Source organism: Dipteris shenzhenensis, chromosome 3, assembly GCF_047967505.1.
Source record: "Dipteris shenzhenensis isolate YYH24624 ecotype China chromosome 3, Dip_SZ_1.0, whole genome shotgun sequence".
In the NCBI taxonomy this organism is placed as follows: domain Eukaryota; kingdom Viridiplantae; phylum Streptophyta; class Polypodiopsida; order Gleicheniales; family Dipteridaceae; genus Dipteris; species Dipteris shenzhenensis.
In genome coordinates, this window is record NC_141598.1 from 5,664,944 (window position 1) to 5,690,014 (window position 25,071).

A 25,071-nucleotide genomic window follows, 5' to 3' on the forward strand; every position below is an offset into this window, starting at 1 on the left:
CACAAAGGACCATATTGAGAGCCCAATCCATATGTAGTGGCTGCTAGAGAAAAGGGGAGCACAGTACCAGCATCATCTATAACATCAACAACCGAGGTGATGCCTTTAAACGAGACAAAGTAGGAACGTCGAGGTTCCTGTAAAGCCAAGGGAGGCTGAAAGACTTTCGACCAGTGAATGCTTTCAGCTCTCAAAGAATTCCCAAGCAAAGATTGCCGTCCATTCCATTCCAGATGAGAAGAACATGCTTCCAGTCAAGAAGCAAGCGGGAGACAAAAGGGCATCCAGGCAAAGTGCCATCAGTGCAGCCAAAAAAGAACTCCCAGTGATCGAGTTGCCAATGACCAAACGCAGGAATACTGATATGAGTGACCAGAGTCCTAATCATAAGAGCCCAAGGCTGATCACCTTGCAGAAATTGTAGCAACATTTTCCCCATGTGGGCAAGAATATGCATATGAATATCCGTGATGTTCAATCCACCATGCATCTTGGGAGAACAAATGTGATGCATCGAAAGCAGCCTGAGATTTTTGCTGCCATGTTTGGATCGCGAGAAGAGATCCATAAAGACAGACATGAAAGATGTAAGATCTGCCTTAGTGAACATGATCAATGGCAAGTAAAATTAAATATATACCACAAGGATGGACTGCACTTCTCGAAGACGAACGTGCAAAGGCTAGGTTGCTAGTTTCCAATACTCATGCTTTTTTTCGAAGCTTAGCCAAAACCCAATCAGTTTGTTGTTGGCGAGTGAGTTCCCACCCCAAAGGGTAACCAAGATGACGAACAAACTTAGTGGGTGGAATGATATCCGTGGGCATAATAGACTATGCTGGTCTTTGGAATGCAAAGGGAGCAGCTTAGACTTCTGAAAATTAACATGAAGACCAGCTACCAAACCATAAACAGAGAGGGCCTGCATCAAGGCACCAAGATCATGGGGCATATTCTTTGGGGTAAAGAAAGAATCATCAGCATAAGCTTGAGCAACCATGCTGTGATTAGCATCCAATTCCAACCCATGAAGTGATCCTATAGCCACAACACACACACACACACACACATATACATACACATATACATACACATATACTTCATGGGATAAATCCAAGTGAACTTGATGAAGTCATCCACAAAAGAAACAAATTAGTAGTATCCTCGAATTGATGCTGTTCGGATCAGCGGACATACGTCACTATGTACGTAGTGCAACTTTTTGGATGCACCAAGGGTCCCGTCTTTTAGAAATGGGGACCGATGCAGTTTTCCCAACAAGCAGCGCTCACAGATTTGTTTTGTTATTGCATGCATGGGGTGAGAGATCTACCACCATGTCCTTTGAATGCATTTTCACCAAACTATCAAAGTTTAGATGCCCCATCTCTCATGCCTTGAGTATCGGAAGTCACAGATTCAACAATAGCATTAGCTTCTATAGCAGCCTGTTTTTAAAAGGCAACAAGGTGATACAACCTGTTGTCAAGTCTCCCGGTGAGTACAATACAGTTATCGTACCGGTTATCATTCACGGGACAATGCAAATCCCTGGTCGGGAGCTTTGCCTTCATGGTCAAGCTTTCCAAGAGATAGATGGTGAGCGATTGCAAATGTAAATTCCCAAAGAAAAAGAGTGCCTTGCAAATGTCAAAGCCTCATGGCTACAATGCAATGAGCTGGCTGCTCCAAAGCTGACTGAAAAGCTGCAAATGCTATTCCAAAACATAACAGCAAATGCTTTGCAACTGTAAATGCCGAGTAGGCTGCTCAAACACTGAGCAAAATCCACAATCTGCCCCAAAATCTGCTCTAAGAATTTATCCAAGAAAACACTGGCCTGCAAAAGGCTGTGCTGCAAAAGTGACCAGCCCAAATCAAAGGACAAATACCTGCAAATCTGTCCAAGGCAAGTCTGAATACAATGTGCCCATGCCCACAAATAGTGGCTAAATGTGCATGCAAAGCGACTTGGGGGAACGAGAGCCAAGTGGAGTGCAGAGGTTGCTAAAGCCCCAAAATTTTAAGGCAAAGACCCAAATCGAAGGGCAAATGCAAATCAAATCTAAATTTGGTTGTATCAAGCAAGGGTCACTGCAAATAACAGCAAATCTGACAAAAGCCCCAAATTCTTGAAGGGCAAATATGCCAAAAAGAGGAAAATTTTGAAAAGCCCCAAATTGTGCTACAACCTACGAATGTGACTCAATGTGCCGCAATTTCAAGCCAATGTCAATGCTCTTGCATGCAATGCTTGCAATAAATTGGCCTCACAAATCCCCAAAATCTAGCAATTCAGACCACTAAAAAAGCAAATGTCCGCAATTCTCACTCACACTGAGTGAAAAAATGCCTACAAAGCTGCAAAATGTGTTGTCCACTGCAAAATTGTAGCCCATTGCCAAAAGCCCTAATTTGTATACCAAAAATTTGAGCAAAAAAAAGGTCAATTTCAGGAGCTCTGCAAATTTGCAATCTGACTGCAATGTGCTTGCAATAGACTCAAAAGTTTCAATCGCTAAAGGACAATTGCGCCCAAAAGTGGAAATTGCAGTCATGGAGAAACTGTACAGATAGTTGTGTCAGATGTACAATTCGTTGTACGGATGACACGACGTCTAAAATCAACTCACAAGGTGTGTGCGATGTGCTTGTGTGGCAACCTGTATGTATTAACGGACAAGTACATGTGTGCGATATACCTACATGGAAACTTGTAAGGACATGTATGGCCAACTTGTAAGCATCCACTTGGCGGAGATGTGGAACGGACGTTTTGAAAGAGCTGTACGGACGAATGGTTGACTGTACAACAAATTTGCAGTTGACATCAGTACGTTGTACGGTGTTCTACACTTCGTTCACAAGACATATTTGCAAATGATGTACGACTGTAGTCCATACATTGTACAGACCACCAGATGTAGACAACCGGTATGAACTTTAGCGAGTACAAGCATTAGAAGATATCATTATATTACAAGCACTTAGCCTTGGTATGGCCTTGTATGCTAGTTGGGACATTTTGCTTGGCCTTGGTACGTTGGCCAGCCAATTGACTTTAGGGCCATATAGTGGCCACTCTTGTACTTTTTTCATTATCTATTTGCATGTACTTCGTTTTGCTTCAGCTTGTTGTCTGCCTCCTTACATTCCATACCATTCCACTCCATTGCTTCTCGCACCTAACAGTGGTATCAGAGCACTTAACATTCAAGACCTGTGCGCAGTCAGCAATCCTCCAGCTCCTCCAGCAGCTATTTGCTGAAATTGCCAGTTTGAGAAATTAACTTTCCATCAACAATGTGTGCTGCAATCGCTCTACAAGTGCATTTCTTGTAATATAATGACAAACGGATTTCACCCAAAGAAAAAAGTGTGTACATATGTGTATCTGTATGTAGGTATGTATGTATGTATGCATGCATGTGTATGTGTTATAAATAGGCAATCCTTTAAGATTGTTTGTCTGTTCGTCAGATAGACTACAATCTCTACTTGCCTTATAATGAGATTTTCTGATCTTGTACTTGCTGATCTCTGCTTTGGGGACAGCATCTTGGTAATACCCTACATGCTTGCATCTGAGGGAGATTGTGCTGCATCTTCTCTGGAGCTGTCTTACTGCTCGTGATTTTATTCCTAGATTGGCAGCTTCTCTTCTTGCCTATTTTTTGAGGATTTCCTTTGAAAGTCATTTTTCGCTGTTTGGTAGATATGCCTCCGTTCGAGTTTATGCTCAGTTCTTTTGGTGATGTCGCCACTAGGCTTTGTGGTTGTTATGTCATGCTCATACGATTCGGTTGTAGCGGCACTTCTCAGTGGATTTCTTTTGTTCTTCTTTGCATCAGTCTCTCCAAGATCTTGGAGACCTTCCTTTCGGCCTAGCTATGATTATTTTATCACGATTTCTGGTTTTTCAGCAGTACTTGCTTTCTTTTGGGGGTAGCTATGAATGTACATTATTTCCATTTCCACCATTTAGCTGGCCGATGCATTCGCCAAAGAGAATTACCCCTTTTTGAAACCGAGGGTTGAGGCAAAAGGATTTTGTATAATGCAGGAACAGTAATCTGAGATAGCCTCAAAGGACGAGAGGAGGACCCAAGGGAAGTCAATGTCAAATCCTCTAATCGAACCTGGAGTTCCAAAGGGGGAATCGGAACCAAAGGCGAAAGCTTACAATTGATTTGCTTCCACAAAGTACGATAATGAGAACCCAAACCATACTGTGTGGCTGCCAGAGAAAAGGGAAGCATAGAGCCATCATCATGAATAACATCAGCAACAGTATGAAGTCCTGTTTTTTCCTTTTTCTGTTCCTGCTCTCTCTCTCTCTCTCACACACACACACACACACGTACACACACACACACGGTGTGTGTGTGTGTGTGTGTGTGTGTGTGTTGCTCTTGCACATTGTTTGTGTTTCTCCTATCCTAGAGAGACTATTAGGCATCTCTTGTGGTGCTACTTGGCTACTCGGCATTGAGGCATTGTTGAATGGGCCCAGAATTCATTTCTCTTTGCATCCCATCGTATTTCCTTCCATGTCCCTTGAATACATATGCATGTTTCAAGGATTCCTATGTGGTGCACATGACGTAGGTGATATTTCTTTGCAGCTCTTAAAAGTGTTTTTCCACTGTTTTTAGCTGTCCCAACTAAGGGTGGTAGCGGTTGTACACTTCATTAGTTAAATCAGTGGTTTCACAAAAATGTGTGTGTGTATCATTTGGCCTATCCTTTGGATTGGTCAATTACTCATCGCCAACAAGCGGACTGGATATTAGCAAAACTTAAAAAAAAGCTGGCAACATGGCCTTTCTATGTTTGGTTACGCATTGTTCAATGAATTTTGGTGGCCTATATTCAGTTTTACTTACTGCTGATAATGTTCAGCAAGGCATAAGTTTCTTCTTTTATGTCCACTATTTAGGAAACTTTTTTTGCATTCTAAACATGGCAAGAAGAGTTTGAAATTAGTCTCGCTACAACATCTCTGTTCGTCAAAAAATGCACGGGGGGTTGAATATCCTTAACATTCAGGTGCATATTCTTCCCCACAAGGGGAAAATGATATTGCAGTTCTTGCAGGGTTCTCAACCTTGGGCTGCTATGATACGCCACTTGCTTTCACAGCTCACCACTCCTGCTTGTGGATATTGGCAGCCTACACAATGGGATTTCATTTAAAATTCTCACTTAGAACCACAAAAATCTGAATTCGTACGATTGGATATATTCTAGTCTTACAAAGGCATATATATAATCTAGATCGGGTGAGTTTTTTGTTCTTTTAAAACCAACTAACAAGAATCTTGTATCACGGAGGTTTGTAAGCTAAAAAATGCAACACACGTTGCTGGGTCGTTGGCATAGACTTAGAGGTTGTTTCTTTGTTGTGGAGAGCATGCCCAAAGTTTTAACAAAGGTTTGTTGCATCACAAAATTATATTCATAAATATGAATAAGCTTATGTTATCTGTGACTTAGCATGTCAATGGTTTACGGTGTTAAAATTGATGGAGATTATTTGTTGAGATTCTTTATGAGAAAGCAAGAGGACTCCGTGCCCACAAGGATTTATTTGTACAGGTTTTGTATTGTCGAAGGGCTTTGTTTTAAGGTCAATGCCATAAGGTGGCATGATAAAGCTGACATTAAGAGTGCAAAATGGCAGCTGATCCAAAAGACCCAGGGTGGCATATAAATACTTTAGCCTCGATTGTGAGTTTATGTTTGTTTGTATCTGGTGCTCAAGATAAACTCAGACAAAGTGCAAAAAGAGTTTAACATGTACACTAAAGTCTATGAACAAAATAAACATTAACACTCTATAGATGCTTCTAGTATGCCTTTGACAGGTTTTGTATTGCTGAAGGGCTTTGTCTTAAGGTCAATGCCATAAAGTGGAATGATAAAGCTGACATTACGAGTGCAAAATGGCAAGTGATCCAAAAGACCCAGGGTGGCATATAAATACTTTAGCCTCGATTGTTAGATTATGTTTGTTTGTATCTGGTGCTCAAGATAAACTCAGACAAAGTGCAAAAAAAGTTTATTATGTACACTAAGTATATGAACAAAATAAACATTTACACTCTATAGATGCTTCTAGTATGCCTTCGTGACACATTGAATTAATGTTGGAGGTCGATTTGTGTAAGTTAGATAGGTTGAGACTGCAAGGGGCACGCTATACACCCTATCATTAGAGCAAAAAACAAAACTTGAGATATTTTAAAAATCTATTTTTGGCACGTGGTAGGGAGGAATGTAAAGCACAATAATTTAGCTACTAGGCTCCCTAATATGCTGAAGTGAAAGATTTATTCTTTGCATATGCTCATCATGCATGATGGTGCACATCTGATATTGCAATCCAGTCCAATGCCCTGCATCCAAAATAGTTTTACCAATCTCAAACTTTGCTATGCACTGTCTCTCTTTCTACCAACTCGTAGAGGTAAGCATCATCATGTATGTGACACACTTACATCATTCCGTGGCCTCTTTTCCGTAACATAATAGTGAGAAGGAGCAATGGTCCTAAGTATCGTTGCCAATAGTTTCTATGTCCTCCACATCGATGTGATCATGACCATGAGCAGTACTAGTAAGCAAGGGAAAGTTATCATCAAACTGGCCTGCACACTCGCACAAGATCTCATATGTGTACTCTTACGAGATTACATTGCAACCCTTAAATCGCTTTTCCACCTTGTTTAGATGTGGTGCAAGACACGTGTAAATGTACTCATCTTCACAATAGTTCATCCACATAGACAAGTCACCAAAGTATAGGTTCAATTCCTGAACATATCCGAGGACCAAAGAGAGTAGGCTGTATTGTGCTTCAGGCTGAGGCTGAGTCCAGTGGACTGTGGAAGAGGGGGGCTGCATGGAGTCTGAAATATGGGGCTGATTCGTGAAATAGGAATGCTTGGAAGAAGGCTTAGGAAGTGGGGGGGAAGGAAGAGGTGAAGGATGGGGACTGATGATAGGGAATGGAGGATGGGGCTGAGGATGGAGGCAGCGGATGAGGATTGGGAGTGGAGAGCTGAAAGAAGGGGGTGGGAGTGGAGATGCAAAGGTGGGGATTGGACTGTGGAAGTGGAGAGCCTTGGGAGAGGAGAGGGGAGGAGATTGCAGGGCTAAGGCAGAAAGGGGAAGCAGAGGCGCCATGAAAAATGGCACAGGTGGTGGGAGAAAAAGGTGTATGTTTTCAATGGATGAACTTTAGAACCTCTTACCTGTACAATGTACGATACACGTACCGTATGGTATGGAACATGCCGTACCGTACCATATGAAAACATCCATAGTACACGTACTATAACTACCTCGGGTTACCTTGTAAAAAGCAGTTCTGCGTAGGCTAAGTAGCCATTTGATGATTTCCAACTTTATTTACTGGTATTCAACTGACTGGTGGCACTAATATCTAGCTATTGGACATTTCCACTGCATATGCGCTACATCAATCAAAGTCTCTAGTGAGGTGTAGAATGCATGAGCTGCCTTGTGGATTGGGAATGCGTACTCAACTTAGGGCGCAACATCTTATAAGAAAACGTAGACAGACAGAGTGAACTTAGTGGCAGATTTCATTCATGCACGTGGAGGTGGCTCATATTCTTATTTTTTTATTAAGGGTGAGTGATTATAATTGGTTCAAGCGAGATTATGACAGTGCACCCTTGAAGATCTGATCTAAGCTTTTATTGTAACTCTCTATGGCATTTTATGATGTGCTAGGATAGGTATGGTAGTTGAAGGTTTGAAATATTGCTTGCTCCCTTAAGTTCGGCACACAAGTTCTATAAAGGTGTAGGAAAACTGTGGATTGCACCTTTTTGGCAATGACGTTGGAAACCTGCTCCACACCCTTTTTAACTCAATAGCTTCTAAAATTGTCCACAATATTTGTCTAGGTTGTTTGCATGCTACTCTCGACTTTCAAAAAAGTACATATGGGAATAAATCATGCTTTTTAACATTCGTTTTGCTTATGTATTGTGCAGGTATGATGATACGAATCCTGATGCCGAAAAGAAAGAGTATATTGACCACATTGAAGAGATTGTGCATTGGATGGGTTGGAGACCCTTTAAGGTGAGTAAAAGATATTGTTGGCAATCAGATGAATTGGCCTAGCTGATTGTGATCTTACCAATAGCGATCATGCTTAGAAAACAATACATTCACATGAATGTGGAGCAAATATGTGTGCTTTTATTTGATGTCAGTCTCTATCCATTATTGTGAATTTATTGTCAAGGGTAAGTTCTCAATGACTTCAACAATATTTTTATGGCAGACCACCTACAGCAGTGACTACTTTCAAGAGCTATATGATCTGGCAGTGGAGCTGATCAAGAGAGGCTATGCATATGTAGATCATCAGGTATTGTTATCACTTTCTTGCGGCTAATAGCTGACATTGATTGTACGGAAGCAGGACTTCGGTGGCTGGCTTCAAACTTGTACCATGCGTTATGAACCGTATCTCAAGCTGTCTCCCTTGACAGTTGTTTTCCTTGGTTTTTGTTTTTGGCTTACTATTGTTCTAGCTTTTTAGAATCATTGACATGTTGAAAATTCAGTGCACATGGAAGTCTAAAAAGAGAAGAAAAGTTCCTCCTACTAGGTGAGACTAAGACTTCATTAGTTGCACAAATGTCGGTTTGCAAGCCATTGTGATTCAAGTGGAGAAAAGAAGGAAACAAACACCATCCATAGTTGCATACACATGAAGGTGAACTTAAAGTGAAAAGGAAAGACAAAAGACCCGCATAAATCACATAAGGAAAGAAAAATAGCAGGGGCTGTGCTATGCATTCCCATGGTGAAAATGAGACTTTGACTGAAGGACCAAAGAAAGTTCTCTTGTCTATGCTAGGCAAGTTTAAATTCGATGTGAGTGTGATGCAAAATGCCATGAAGTGCATCGAAATACTGGTTAGAAACAAGGGGACTCTTGTGGTGTGACATCAAAATATGTGTGAGCAGCGAGGCTTCCTAATATGCTAGGTTGTTATGCTACGTATCATTGCAAGTGTCAACATGATTGGGAGAAAGTTGATAAAACGATTATAGCAATGAAACATGCTAAACGGGTTGGTTTCCGATAGAGGCCCACGTTCAGGTGTTTGCTGCCCCTATCTTTTCCCTATTTGAACCATGACATCCAAGTGTTACTTCTAAGCTCCAATTTTATCTTTGGAGTGCCGACAGAAACTTAGTACGAAGAGTTTGCAGAAATGGATGCTCAAGTATGTGTGGGTGTGTGGATTTATATGTGTGCACTATGGTCTACACCGACTATTGGGCGCAAATGACGTCAGTAGGGATGCCATATTAGCTAGTCGCTGCTATTTGTAATGGAGTTTATGGTTGCAAACCTTATCAGTAACTATCATGAGATTGAAATTGCTCTAGTTTGGGCATGTTCCTAGATTTATCTAGATGTATGCTTCTGTCGTATAAGCAGACATGCAAATTGCACCTTGTGAAGTTTCCGTCCATGTTGCGGCCTATTGGTATTGCGATAATTCTTTCTATCTTAAGTGGTGGGTTGCCCTGTAAACTAGATTTAGATGCTCGTGTAGGAGAGACTAAAAGTAAATCGTTTAGTCTTCACAAGTAGTTGTAGCTTGAATGAAGAGTTTGTGGACTACTTTTTGATTAGCCTTCTCTTTTAGTGCTAGCCTTTGTCTGCCCTTCACCTTTGGAGTGCCGACAGAAACTCAGTACGAAGACTTTGTATAAATCGATGCTCAAGTATACCCACTGTTAAGCATTGATGATGTGAGTGGGGATGCCATAGTAGCTAGTCCTTGCTATGCATGATGGAGTTTATGGTTTCAAACCTTATGAGTGACTATCATGACATTGAAACTGCTCTATGTTGTGTTTTAAGAGGATGAGTTTGGGCATGTTCTTGTATTCACATCTCTCTCTCTCTCTCTATATATATATATATATATTTATATATTCACACACACACACACATATATACACACACACACACACACACACACACATTTGTTTTAGTAAAATCTAGTGTATTTATATTCTCATAAATTTACAAGATGGGAAGTCTCCAAAATGGAGAGTATCCCAAAGATCAGAAACGTAAAAAGAAAAGCTCTATGCAAGAAGCATGGATATCACCCTCATGGCAGGCATCATATAAGGATTGCCGCGATGCGGCTCGGAAAGATTCATATGACTTGTGAATTTGGCGACCCAAGTATGCCAAATTATGCTCACTCCAGATTGTCCAAAGAGCCCAATATGTGACCCATGAGAGAAATAGTGAATAGTGAGACAAAGACCTCATATATCTTCCAAATAACCAAAAATGTTTCCCAAATCGGTGGCTCGGCAAACGGAGCCGAAGATGATCTGAAATTCTCCCAAGGAGGTTCCTAGAACACGGGCAGTGCCAAAGCAAATGAGGGACAGTCTCTGAAGGAGCCCGACATCGTGAACATGTGGATGGTGCAATGTGACGTTTGGCAAGTGTGATTCCCACTGACAATGTGCCGGTCATGCATCTCCAAAGAAAAAGTCTTTGTTTCAAAGGCATTTTACACTTCCATAATATCCGGAGATTCTTCCGCCACCATGAGAGGGGCTTCCTAATATGCCACAGAGTATTAGCATATTGCTGAATCCATGGAGTAGGCTGAAGAAGCCTGTAGGCTTTGATGGAGGTCAAGACAGGCAGAGGAACAGGATGAGAGCATGTAGCAGAGGGTTGCAATTGCCAATCCATAAGCCTGTCTGTGCCAGCCACAGGAGGAACAGGGAGAAGAGGATGTAACAAAACAGCAATTTTCTTCCATATGGACCTATGATGCATTCCCAATGAATAGGAAGCAGTGGCGTGAGGAAAAGATAAGACATAGCCCTGATCATCTACCACATCATTTATGTATCTAATTCCCAATTTCATGAGATTATATACCCGAACAGGTTCCTGTAAAGCAAGTGGAATGTCAAAGATGACTTCAATGAATACTTTCTTTCCTACAAATCTCCCAATGACAACCTTCCAATGATCAGTAGTCCAATGGCCATATGCCGATGTCCTCATGTTGACACACATGGATGCTATCATACAAGTCCATGGCTGTTGTTGACGGAAAAAAGTATGGAGCATAGTCGCCTTCCTTGCAAGTACATGATATCTTATATTGAGAACATTAAGTCCACCATGCATCCTAGGAGAGCACACCAATTCCATCTTCATCAGTCTCAATGCTTTCACAGCAGTTTTTGTCCTCCATAACAGCTCCATAGCTTGAGACATAAAGCTGAAATATCTTTGGGGGATTGATGTAACAAGGGCAAAAAGAACTGAACATAGGACATTACAATGGACTGTACTATTCTGAGCTTGACATGAAGTGGCCAAGTAGAAATTTTCCAATATTCTAGTTTATGTTGAAGTCTTTGGAAGATCCATTTTAACTGCTGCTTCCTGGTGATATGCCATCCTATAGGATATCCCAAATGCCTGACTACATCTTTGGAATGCACCACCTGACCTGGCCAGAGAATAGGATGCCAGTCACATTGTTTCAGGGGAAGCAATTTACATTTGTCAAAATTGACATGCAAGCGCGCTGCTAATCCATACAATGATAGGGTGGTCATAAGCATGTGAACTTCCCGGGGAGAATTTTGTGGCATAAAGAAGGAATCATCAGCATATGCTTGTGCCAAAAAAGATGCAGCCCTAGGGATTTTAAGACGAGTCATCTGTCCTGTGTTTCTAAGATGTTCAAGATACATCAAGAGGGGATGGGTCGCAATAGCTTAGAAGAGAGCACTAAGAGGGCAGCCGTGTCTAACTGATCTCCCCAATGTCCATGACCGAGATAGATGACTCCCAAGAATGCACTGAGAAGTAGAGCCAGAATAAAGCCAATAAACTGCATTTGCTATCTTGGGACCAAAGCCCAACTTTGTCATGATTTGAGAGATAAAATCCCATTGAACAGTGTGAAATGCCTTGGCATTATCTACGTGCAATATGAGCACATCTTGATGCGAGTACTTAGCATATTCAATTGCAGTCAATGCATTTGAGATATTGTCATGGATTTGTCTTCGCGGCACAAACCCATACTGATGAGGATGAAGGCCTGCATTCAATAACCCGTGAATCCTATACACAATCATTTTGGCAATGAGTTTGTAAACTACAGGCATCAAAGTAATAGGCCTCCAATCTGACATATGGTCACACAGATGTTTTTTGGGCACAAGTTTGATTATGCCATGCTTCCAAAGGGGCGGCAAGTGATTTTCTTGCCAGGCAACGTTGATCATTTGCAAAAGGACATCTTTCAAATCATCCCAAAAAGAAATATAAAATTCCACCGTAAGACCATCCCAACCAGGGGACTTGTATTTTCTGAGGTAAGACAATGCATTATCAAGTTCTGTGTCAGTAAAAGGTCTCTCCAATGTAAGTGCATCATCCATTTCCTTGCATCAGTCACTTGATTTGATGGGGAACCAGGAGCAGAGAACAACTTCTGGAAATAATTTTGGCATTCATCTTGGAGATCAGAGAAAGAGTGCGTCCAAGAGCCATCTATCTTCCTTACCCTTATACATGAGTTTTTCTTTCGAGTAGCATGCAGGCCCTGGAAGAAGGCTTTTGATGAGCAGACCTTATCCATGAGAGGCTTCTTTCTTGCTCTAATCTGCCATTTGTGCAATTTCCTCTGATCATTATCATTCAGTTTGATCCGAGCATGTGAAAGGGAATCATTTTCTGATTCTCAGAGAGGCCTGAAATGTGAAAATTCAGTCAATTGTTGTGCTGTCCTTTTTGCCCATTTAACCTTATTCCTTCATTAAGTCATATGCCTGTTTCCATACTCCCTAATGACATTCTGTATGCGAGAGACGAAACTGTCCCAAGCATAATCCATGTCCTCCTGGGCATGCAAAGGCAAGGGATGAATTGCAAGTCTGATCATTTGCTGGAAATATTGATGTCATAGATAAGCCTGATTAACATGCAGTAATCTACCGGAAAGAGGTGGCAAATCATCTAGTGGCATACCAAGTTGCAGATTCATCCATAATGGGGCATGATGTGACAAGCCCAATGAGAAATCTATGAGGAGATGAGCGCTGAAATCTGCATATTGTTGTGGGTAAAACAAATACCATCTGTCAAGCCTTGCCCAGTACGTAGTAAATGCATTATGATGAAAAGTATATCTAGGCATTGACCCTTGGAGAAGCAGCCATAAATCTTCAGCCTGCACAGAAAGAAGCATGCTATCCCATTTTTGCCTTTCCGATGATAGCATATGAGATCTTGTTATCTCTCGGCAGAGGGGAATTATTAAAATCTCCACAGATAAATGCATTAGATCTCCATGGATATTTGCTCAAAGAATCCGATAAAACAAGCCCTCATGGCAGAGGTCTGGGAGGCATAGACTGATGCAAACTCAAGAATATCACCATTGACATTACATTGTATGACCATCCATCTGCCACTGCTGTCATTGGAGGCTAACTGAGGCTCCAGCTCATGTCTGACCATTATGCATACACGTGAGTAGGTAGTGGTACCATCATAATATATATCATAACCGCCAAAGTAATCATGATGACCAGCCTTAGAGTGTTGATTATGCTCTTGCAAACAAACAATATCTGGCTGCATTTTATGTATATAATTCCCGAAAAGCCTCCACTTTGAGACATTGCAGAGGCTCTGTACATTGTATGTAAAGCACTTAAGTGTTTGATGCATGAAAGAGATATATACAGAAAGGTATAAGTATGAAACAAGATATTAGAGAGTCAAAGCCTCTGCCTGCATGGGCTGCATGCCTTCATGGTCCATGAAAGATATAACATTCTCCCCTTCTTCAGAATCACATATGGGGATGCCCTTCTTCAAAACCCCCATTCAATTTTGAAGGACAGGAGCTGAAGTGGAAGCCTGTCCTGGTGAGGGAGAAGAGGCATCCCATTGACGAGATTGAAAGGGGCGTTGCTTCAATACAACCACCTTCTTAGGCTGTTGAAAACCATCTCTATCTGTTCCCACAGATTCCTTCATCTTCTCTTTTTCTTTTCCAGCAAGTGATTGCACCTGATTGATTGGTTTGGCATTCTTTGCTCCATTTCTATTTGCTGTCTTAGCTTGCAAATTCTCATTCTTTCCAAACTTGTGGTAGGCAAAACAAGCTCCTGCAAACACACCCCATTTCAGTTCAAAATACTTTTTTTTCCCAATTGCACTCCCTCAACTTCCACTGTAATAGAAGGAGGGGTAGGTGAATCCGTGTCCCAGAGAATGCAGAACCTATCGCGGTTTTCCCATAGGGCGTGGAGGACAAATGACCTGTCCCAAAGTAGCAGCCAGGCCAGGCAATTCTTCATGCATATAGTCTGGGAAATTAACAACCTCAACCTATACAAGACAATGATGTCGTATGAGGCTTTGATAATCCTTGTTTGGGGACCAAGCATAGCATGAACCATCTGCTTCCCATAAAAGAGGGAAGAAAGCTCAAGTAACCTCTGCTTGCATAAAGCATCCGATAAATGCACCTCATAAAAGCCTCTAGATGCAAAATATACTCCCTCTACAAAGCATCCTCCAAGGATGGACTTAATCCACTGTGCTACATCACTGGCTGCTGGGATTCTTCCTGGAAAGAAAATTTCCTGAGAGGATTCACGAGGGAGGGCAATTTCAATTTGTACGTGACCTCTGGAACTGGTTTGCCCCATTCCTGTCGTGACTGTTGAAAGTCATCCTTGAGGGTATCAAACACATATTGAGCTTCCATAGTAAGTTCATCATCTTGTGCTGCAGGCTGTGAAGAGCGGCGCTTAGCTTTTGCAGTTCTTTCTTTGCGAGCATAACATCCGAACCTGAAGCCATGATTGAAAGAAGACAAGGCAAGAGGGACTGTAGGGAGAAGTAGAGAATCAGAAACAAGCGAGTCACAGGAGGGTACAGAGAAGCACGAGAGCGAGAACTTGGTACTGTACGGAAAAGAACTGGTTTGTACGGACAAAACCAGGCTGTACGAAGGTATGGTCAGGGCTGTACGGGAAAGAGCAGATTGCACAGGAAAATGAGCGGAGCTGTACGGACGAGACTGTATCGGAAAGGGCAGACTGTACGTACGTGGTTGTACGGGAAAAAGCAAAACTGTACGGAGACACAAGGGGAGCTGTACGGACGTACGGAAGATAAGCTGCAGGGAAAAGTACGGCGATGCAGAGAGGCGGGAGCTACGTTCAAAGCTGCGCGCGCGCACACACACACACATGCGCACACATAGGCTCATGTGCACACACTTTTTTTGTTGTTGTAAAAACCAGTGTATTTATATTCTCATAAATTTACAAGATGGGAAGTCTCCAAAATGGAGAGTATCCCAAAGATCGGAAACATAAAAAGAAAAGCTCTATGCAAGAAGCATGGATATCACCCTCATGGCAGGCATCATATAAGGATTGCCGCAATGAGGCTCGGAAAGATTCATATGACTTGTGAATCTGGCGACCCAAGTATGCCAAAGTATGCTCATTCCAGATTGTCCAAAGAGCCCAAAATCTGACCCATGAGAGAAATAGTGAATAGTGAGACAAGGACCTCATATATCTTCCAAAAAGCCAAAAATGTTTCCCAAATCTGTGGCTCGGGTAACGGAGTCGAAGATGATCTGAAAGGCTTCCAAGGAGGTTCACGGAACACGGACAGTGCCAAAGCAAATGAGGGACAATCTCTGAAGGAGCTCGACATCTTAAACATGTGGATGGTGCAATATGACGTTTGGCAAGTGTGATTCCCACTGACAAAGTGCCGGTCATGCATCTCCAAAGAAAAAGTCTTTGTTTCAAAGGCATTTTACACTTCCATATTATCCGGAGATTCTTCCGCCACCATGAAAGGGGCTTCCTGATATGCCACAGAGTATTAGCATATTGCTGAATCCATGGAGCAGGCTGAAGAAGCCTGTAGGCTTTGATGGAGGTCAAGACAGGCAGAGGAACAGGATGAGAGCATGTAGCAGAGGGTTGCAATTGCCAATCCATAAGCCTGTCTGTGCCAGCCACAGGAGGAACAGGGAGAAGAGGATGTAACAAAACAGCAATTTTCTTCCATATGGACCTATGATGCATTCCCAATGCATAGGAAGCAGTGGCCTGAGGAAAAGATAAGACATAGCCTTGATCATCAACCACATCATTTATGTATCTAATTCCCAATTTCATGAGATTATATGCCCGAATAGGTTCCTGTAAAGCAAGTGGAATGTCAAAGATGGCACTCCAATGAATACTTTCCTTCCTCATCCAGACTGTCCCCGAGCAGTTATCGGGAGCCCATTTGACCTTAGAAAGTACTTGTTTCCAGTCAAGTATCAGAGCAGTAGAGAAAGGACAGCTAGGTATCTTCCCTACAAATCTCCTCTCCCAATGACAACCTCCCAATGATCAGTAGTCCAATGGCCATATGCCGATGTCCTCATGTTGACACACATGGATGCTATCATACAAGTCCATGGCTGTTGTTGACGGAAAAAAGTATGGAGCATAGTCGCCTTCCTTGCAAGTACATGATATCTTATATTGAGAACATTAAGTCCACCATGCATCCTAGGAGAGCACACCAATTCCATTTACATCAGTCTCAATGCTTTCACAGCAGTTTTTGTCCTCCATAACAGCTCCATAGCTTGAGACATAAAGGCTGAAATATCTTTGGGGGATCGATGTAACAAGGGCAAAAAGAACTGAACATAGGACATTACAATGGACTGTACTATTCTGAGCTTGACATGAAGTGGCCAAGTAGAAATTTTCCAATATTCCAGTTTATGTTGAAGTCTTTGGAAGATCCATTTTAACTGCTGCTTCCTGGTGATATGCCATCCTATAGGATATCCCAAATGCCTGACTACATCTTTGGAATGCACCACCTGACCTGGCCAGAGAATAGGATGCCAGTCACATTGTTTCAGGGGAAGCAATTTACATTTGTCAAAATTGACATGCAAGCGCGCTGCTAATCCATACAATGATAGGGTGGTCATAAGCATGTGAACTTCCCGGGGAGAATTTTGTGGCATAAAGAAGGAATCATCAGCATATGCTTGTGCCAAAAAAGATGCAGCCCCAGGGATTTTAAGACTTGTCATATGTCCTGTGTTTGTAAGATGATCAAGATACATCAAGAGGAGATGGGTTGCAATAGCATAGAAGAGAGCACTAAGAGGGTTGCCCTGTCTAACTGATCTCCCCAATGTCCATGACCGAGATAGATGACCCCCAAGAATGCACTGAGAAGTAGAGCCAGAATAAAACCAATAAACTGCATTTGCTATCTTGGGACCAAAGCCCAACTTTGTCATGATTTGAGAGATAAAATCCCATCGAACAGTGTCAAATGCCTTAGCAATGTCTATCTGCAATATGAGCACATCTTGATGCGAGTACTTAGCATATTCAATTGCAGTCAATGCATTTGAGATATTGTCATGGATTTGTCTTCGCAGCACAAACCCATATTGATGAGGATGAAGGCCTGCATTCAATATCCCGTGAAGCCTATACACAATCATTTTGGCAATGAGTTTGTAAACTATAGGCATCAAAGTAATAGGCCTCCAATCTGACATATGGTCACACAGATGTTTTTTGGGCACAAGTTTGATTATGCCATGCTTCCAAAGGGGCAGCAAGTGATTTTCTTGCCAGGCAACATTGAACATTTGCAAAAGGACATCTTTCAAATCATTTGATCATTTGCAAAAGGCTTTTGCAAAAGGCTTTTGATGAGCAGCCCTTATCCATGAGAGGCTTCATTCTTGCTCTAATCTGCCATTTGTGCAATTTCCTCTGATCATTGTCATTCAATTTGATCCGAGCATGTGAAAGGGATCTGATTCAGAGAGAGGTCTGAAATGTGAAAATTCAGTCAATTGTTGTGTTGTCCTTTTTGCCCATTTAACCTCTTTCCTCCATTTAGTCATATGCCAGTTTCCATACTCCCTAATGACATTCTGTATACGAGAGACGAAACTGTCCCAGGCATAATCCATTCTCAGGTGCACACACACAAACACAGACACACACACACACATATCTATATATATATATATATTTATTTATACACACACTTTTTTTTTTGGGGTTAAATCTAGTAGCATTATATTACATGAAAAGAAGATACATCAGAGAGTCTCCAAAGTGGAGAGTCCGAAACAAGAGATCAAAAACATAAGTAAACCAACTCCAGTCTAGAATGTTGAAGGTCTCCTTGCCAACAAGCATCAGAAATAGATTGGCGCAAGGAGGATCTGAAGAACTCATAGGGCTTAGGTATCTTTTTCCCCAAATATGCCAAAGTGTGCTCCTGCCATATGGTCCAGAAAGCCCAATATCTTACCGAAAAAAAGAGTAAGGAGTAGTGAGCCAAGGAGGAGGGGAACTTGCCAAAAAGCCAGAACTGTTTCCCAAAACAGAAGGTGGGGAAACGAAGGCGAAAAGAAATCCAGATATTTTGTTCAGAAGAGCCATAGTACCAGGGCATGTCCAGAGAAGATGAGGCACTGTCTCTGAAGGGGCCAAACAGCGGAGACAAGTGGCAGACACTATGCTGCATCGAGCAACAGTGACGCCAACGGATAGTGTACCTGTAAGACATCTCCATAAGAAGAGCCTCTGCTTGAGTGGAAGCTTACTCTTCCATAAATTCTTCAGTGTCTTTCGCCACCAGGAGAGAGGCTTTCTAAGATGCCAAATGAAGTTGGCATGCAAGTGAATCCAAGGAGATGGCTGTAGCAAGTTGTAAGTGTTCTTGTCATTAAGTTGTAAGAGAGGGATAGGACGCAAATTGATGCCCACAGGTCGCAAGCACCAGTCCTGTAATATATCCCTATCTGCCAAAGGAGGGATCGGAAGGAAAGGCTGCAAGAAATCAGAAATTTTGTTCCAGAAGAGCCTGTGGTGCATGCCCAATGAATATGCAGCCATAGCCCGAGGGAAGGAAAGCAAGTGTCCATGATCATCCACCACATCACCAACATAGCGTATCCCCAATTTACTGAAGTTATATGCTCGAACCGGTTGTTGAAGAGCCAAAGGAGGATCAAAAACTGCACTCCAGTAAATACTTTCCTTCCTAAGGGAGTTGCAGGGGAGCTGAGGAGTCCAATTACTATGAGAGAGAACCCTCTTCCAATCCTTTATCAGAGCATTGGCAAATGGACAGCCTGGTATAGATCCCTCAAATCTTCCCAATATGACCTCCCAATAATCAGTTTTCCATTAACCATATGCAGAGGTGTGTAATGCCGTACACATTTCAGCAAGCATGTGCGTCCAGGGCTGATTCTGAGCAAAGAAAGTAAGCAGAACCGGTACTTTCCGTGCCAGGGCATGATAAACAATATTCAGCACATTCAAACCTCGATGCATCTTAGGTGAACAAACTTTCTCCATCCGCATAAGTCTTAAGGCTTTAACCCCAGACTTTGTTTTCCATAGGACCTCCATGGCTTGAGACATAAAAGTGGATATGTCGTGAAGATCAATGCAATAAAGGCAAATAGTACTGGACATAAGCCATGAGGATAGACTGCACTATCCTAAGCCTGACATGAAGATCTTCCAATAATGAAGCTTGACATGGAGCTTATCTAGAATCCACTTAAGTCGCTGTTTTCTTGTAATCTGCCAACCAATGGGATAGCCCAAATGCTGAACCACCTCATGAGGCTGCATAATCTGGCCCGGCCAAAGAATGGCATGCCAATCACAGTGTTTGAGAGGCAGAAGTGTTAGATTTATCAAAATTTACATGCAGACCAGCAGCAAGCCCATACAAAGAAAGGGTGTCCATAAGCCTCCGCAACTGTTGAGCAGAATTATGCGGCAGGACAAAAGAATCATCCGCATACGCTTGTACCACAAAAGGTGAAGCTCCTGGAACTTGTAGACCAGTGAGATGGCCCCCTGTCGTGAGATGGTCAAGGTACCTGAGAAGGGGATGTGTGGCAATAGCATACAACAATGCACCAAGGGGACACCCTTGCTGCACAAATCTACCAAGAGACCAAGACTGAGTCAAGTGACTGCCAAGAATACACTGAGTTGTAGAGTCAGCATATATATGCAGTAGATAACATTAGCCATGCGGGGCCCAAATCCCATCTTCTTCATGGTTTGTGAGATGAAGTCCTAGTTGGCAGTATCAAAGGCTTTGGCAATATCCACTTGCATAATCAACACATCCTGGTGTGAATATTTAGCATATTCAATGGCAGTGAGAGCATTGGCAATATTGTCATGTATCTGTCTCCTAGGGACAAACCCATATTGCATAGGATGCAATCCATGATGCAGCACCTCATGAAGGTGGTGTACCAGCATAATTTATAGATGACGGGCATCAATGTGATTGGCCTCCAGTCTGCTAGATGGTCACATAAACTTTTTTTGGGAGTAAGTTTGACTATGCCATGCTTCCATGAAGGAGGCAAAACTCCTGTAGCCCATGCCTCATTGATCATCCGCAAAATAGTCTGTTTTAAATCCTCCCAAAATTATGCGAAAAATTCAACAATGAGGCCATCCCATCCTGGAGCTTTGCCTTTGCCTAGGTGAGCCAAAGCATCATCAAGCTCCATCTCAGTGAAAGGCATGTCAAGCATAAGGGCATACTCCAGAGCAATAATGGGAAGAACATGTTGCCGAAGTGTGTGCCGAGCATCCAACTCTTGCCTAGAGGTGGCTGCAGGAGGGGCAAATGCTTTCTGAAAATAAGAACAGCATTCATGTTGAAGCTCAGAGAAGGACTGAATCTATTCTCCAGCCACCTTGCGGACCCTAAGACAAGAATTCTCTCTCCTGGAAGCATGCAATCCTTGGAAAAAAGATTTAGAAGAGCAACCCTTGTCCATCATTTGCCTGATCCGTGCTCTAGTTTGCCATTTGGCCAATTTGCGGCATTCATTTGTTTGCAACACATTCTTGAAGAAATGGAGATTATCCAATTGCTGAACTATCAGCGGCTGAATTTGTGATTGCTCATTCAAAGATTGCATTTGGAATTTAGCATGTTGGACTTGCTTCCTCCAATCAGCCATGTACCTTTTGCCATAGTCTTGAATTAAATACTACAATCTGTCCACTAGTCCTTTCCAAGCAAAATTGCAGTCATATTGTGCATGAGCCTCAAGGGGAGAAATGGCATATCTAACCACACACACTTTTTTTTTTTTTGGGTAATATCCAGTGCAGTATATTTATATGCTCATAAATTTACATGATGGGAGGTCTCCGAAATGGATAGTATCCCAAAGATTAGAAACATAAAAAGAAAAGCTCTATGCAAGAAGCATCCATATCACCCTCATGGCAGGCATCATATAAGGATTGCCGCAATGAGGCTCGGAAAGATTCATATGACTTGTGAATCTGCCGACCGAAGTATGCCAAATTATGCTCACTCCAGATTGTCCAAAGAGCCCAATATCGCACCCAAGAGAGAAATAGTGAGTATTGAGACAAAGACTTCATAAATCTGCCAAAGAGCCAGAAATGTTTCCCAAATCTGTGACTCGGGAAACGGATCCGAAGATAATATGAAATTCTCCTGAGGAAGATCCTAGTACACGGGCAGTGCCAAAGCAAATGAATAACAGTGTCTGAAGGAGCCTGACATCTTAAACATGTGGATGGTGCAATGCGACGTTTAGCAAGTGTGACCCCCACTGACAATGTACCTGTCATACATCTCGAAAGAAAAATTCTTTGTTTCAATGGCATTTAACACTTCCATAACATCCCGAGATTCTTCCGCCACCATGAGAGGGGCTTCCTTATATGCCACAGAGAATTAGCATATTGCTGAATCCATGGAGCAGGCTGAAGAAGCCTATAGGCTTTGATGGAGGTTAAGGCAGGAAGAGGAATAGGATGAGTGCATGTAGCAGAGGGTTGCAATTGCCAATCCATAAGCCTGTCTGTGTCAGCCACAGGAGGAATAGGTAAAAAAGGGTGTAATAAATCAGCAATTTTCTTCCATATAGGCCTATGATGCATTCCCAATGCATAGGAAGCAGTGGCCTGAGGAAAAGATAAGACATATCCCTGATCATCAAAGATGGTCCAGCCAAATATCAGAGCAGTAGAGAAAGGACAGCCAGGTATCTTCCCTACAAATCTGCCAATGACAACCTCCCAATGATCAGTAGTCCAATGACCATAAGCACAAGTCCTCATGTTGACACACATGGATGCTAGCATACAAGTCCATGGCTGTTGTTGGCGGAAAAAAGTATGCAGCATAGTCGCCTTCCTTGCAAGCACATGATATCTTATATTGAGAACATTAAGTCCACCATGCATCCTAGGAGAGCACACCATTTCCATCTTCATCAGTCTCAATGCTTTCACAGCAGTTTTTGTCCTCCATAATATCTCCATAGCTTGAGACATAAAGGCTGAAATATCCCTGGAGGACCAATGCAGCAAAGGCAAATAGAACTGAACATAGGACATTACAATGGACTGTACTATTCTGAGCCTGACATGAAGAGCCCAAGTAGAAATCTTCCAGTATTCCATTTTATGTTGAAGTCTTTGGAAGATCCATTTTAGCTGTTGCTTCCTGGTGATATGCCACCCTATGGGATATCCCAAATGCCTGACTACATCTTTGGAATGCACCACCTGACCTGGCCAAAGAATAGAATGCCAATCACATTGTTTCAGGGGAAGTAATTTAGATTTGTCAAAATTGACATGCAATCCCGCTGCCAAACCATACAATGAAAGAGTGGTCATAAGTATGTGAATTTCCCAGGGAGAATTCTGTGGCATAAAGAAGGAATCATCAGCATATGCTTGTGCCAAAAAAGATGCAGCCCCAGGGATTTTCAGACCAGTCATCTGTCATGTGTTTGTAAGATGATCAAGATACATCAAAAGGGGATGGGTCGCAATGGCATAGAAGAGAGCACTAAGAGGGCAGCCCTGTCTAACTGATCGACCCAATGTCCATGAGTGAGACAGATGACCCCCAAGAATGCACTGAGAAGTAGAGTCAAAATAAAGCCAGTAAACTGCATTTGCTATCTTGGGACCAAAGCCCAACTTTGTCATGATTTGAGAGATAAATCCCATTGAACAGTATCAAATGCCTTAGCAATATCCACCTGTATTATAAGGACATCTTGATGCGAATACTTAGCATATTCAATTGCAGTCAAGGCATTGGAAATATTGTCATGGATTTGTCTTCGCGGCACAAACCCATACTGATGAGGATGAAGTCCCGCATCCAGTATCCTGTGAAGCCTATGCATAATCATTTTGGTAATGAGTTTATAAACTACATCCATCAAAGTAATAGGCCTCCAATCTGACATATGGTCACACAGATGTTTTTTGGGCACAAGTTTGACTATGCCATGCTTCCAAGAGTGCGGCAATTGATTTTCTTGCTAGGCAACATTGATCATTTGCAAGAGGACATCTTTCAAATTATCCCAAAAAGAAATAGAAAATTCCACCGTAAGGCCATCCTAGCCAGGGGACTTGTATTTGCTAAGGTGGAATAATGCATTATCAAGTTCTGTGTCAGTAAAAGCTCTCTGCAAGGTAAGAGCATCATCCATTTCCACTATTTCAGAAACATATTGGAGAAATTCAGTCCTAGCATCAGTCATTTGATTTGATGGGGAACCAGGAGCGGAGCTTCCACATAAGTCTTCTGACCTGCTTTATTAGATGGCTGGGGAATGGCAGGTGGAGGAGGCGGATGAAGGATAGAGGGACACTCAAAAGGTAGGTGTCCAAACTTGTGATAAGAGAAACAAGTTTCAGCAAAAATTCCCCATTTCAAAGTTAAATATTTCTTTCCCAAATTAACACGCTCAATCTCAACAGCAATAGGAGGAGGGGTTGGTCTATTAGTATCCCATAAGGTGCAAAAACGATTTTTATTACCTGTGGGACGAGGGGGACAGATCACTTGTGCCAATGTCATTGCCAAGCCAGGAAGCTCCGTTCTCATGTAATCTGGGAAATCAACCACTTCAACCCATACAGGGCAATGATGCTTGATGAGATTCTTATAGTCCTTATTAGGAGACCAAGGCATGATGTGCACCATCTGACGACCAAAAAATAAAGGGGACATTTCCAGCATCTTTTGTTTTGTGAAGGCATCCAAGAGATGAACTTCATGAAATCCTCGGGAGGCAAAATAAACTCCTTCCCCATAGCAGGAGGGAATTCATTCATTGTCCCACATCATTAGCCGAAGGTATTTTCCCTGGGAAAAAGATGACTGCAGTTTGAGAAAGCTTCTTCAGCGGATGCGGAAGAGAAGGCAACTTCATTTTGTAAGTGAGTTCCGGAGCAGGTAGCATCCATTCTCTTCTACTTTGTTGAAATTCCTCATTCAACATGTCAAACACATAGGAAGCATCTTCAGATGAAGGGGCTATGGGGGGCAGAGTCTCCCTTGACTGTCTTATGGGTTCTGGAGAGAGCGCCCTCTTTGTATAATACTTATTTGTTTCTGTCATTGAAGCTAGTTGATTCAATAGAAAGATTCAAAGCTGAGATTGCAGTTAGGTAACAAGCTATGAAATAGAGGGAATAAACAGACTGGACAGGAAATCGAGTCGGGGCAAATATCAAGCAGAAAAGGAATAGACAAGCGGAGCAATAACCAAGCGAGAGAGGGAGTAACCAGATAGAACGCGAACTAGATAGGTTGGGTTGAAACCAGAAAAAGGGGGCAACATTGTAGCAGCTGGGCACGGGACCTGGACAGAAGGACACGAGACCTAGACAAGAGGGCACAGGAACCTGTTGCAACAAAAATCCTCGCAGGTATACTGTCTTATACACAACTTACACTAATCCAACGTACTCATACAGTGGGCAAAACTGAGAGGAAACCAAAAACGAGGCGCTGAAGGTGGCTTTAGAGAGCACACAGGATGGCGACACAGTGATGAAATCTCCTACGCGCAGAGGTAA

At 42.3% G+C, this 25,071-nt stretch overlaps 1 protein-coding gene across 2 annotated transcripts in view; it reads left to right on the forward strand.

Moving 5' to 3' along the window:
• The window catches only part of OVA9 (glutamine-tRNA ligase, putative / glutaminyl-tRNA synthetase, putative / GlnRS), a 187,316-nt gene that overhangs the window by 91,744 nt on the left and 70,501 nt on the right, over positions 1 to 25,071 (forward strand). For both annotated transcript variants that reach the window (XM_087373033.1, XM_087373034.1), the window contains 2 exons: positions 8,028 to 8,118; positions 8,324 to 8,410. In XM_087373033.1, the coding sequence (XP_087229159.1) occupies positions 8,028 to 8,118; positions 8,324 to 8,410 (178 nt within the window). The remainder of the gene's footprint in view (positions 1 to 8,027; positions 8,119 to 8,323; positions 8,411 to 25,071) is intronic.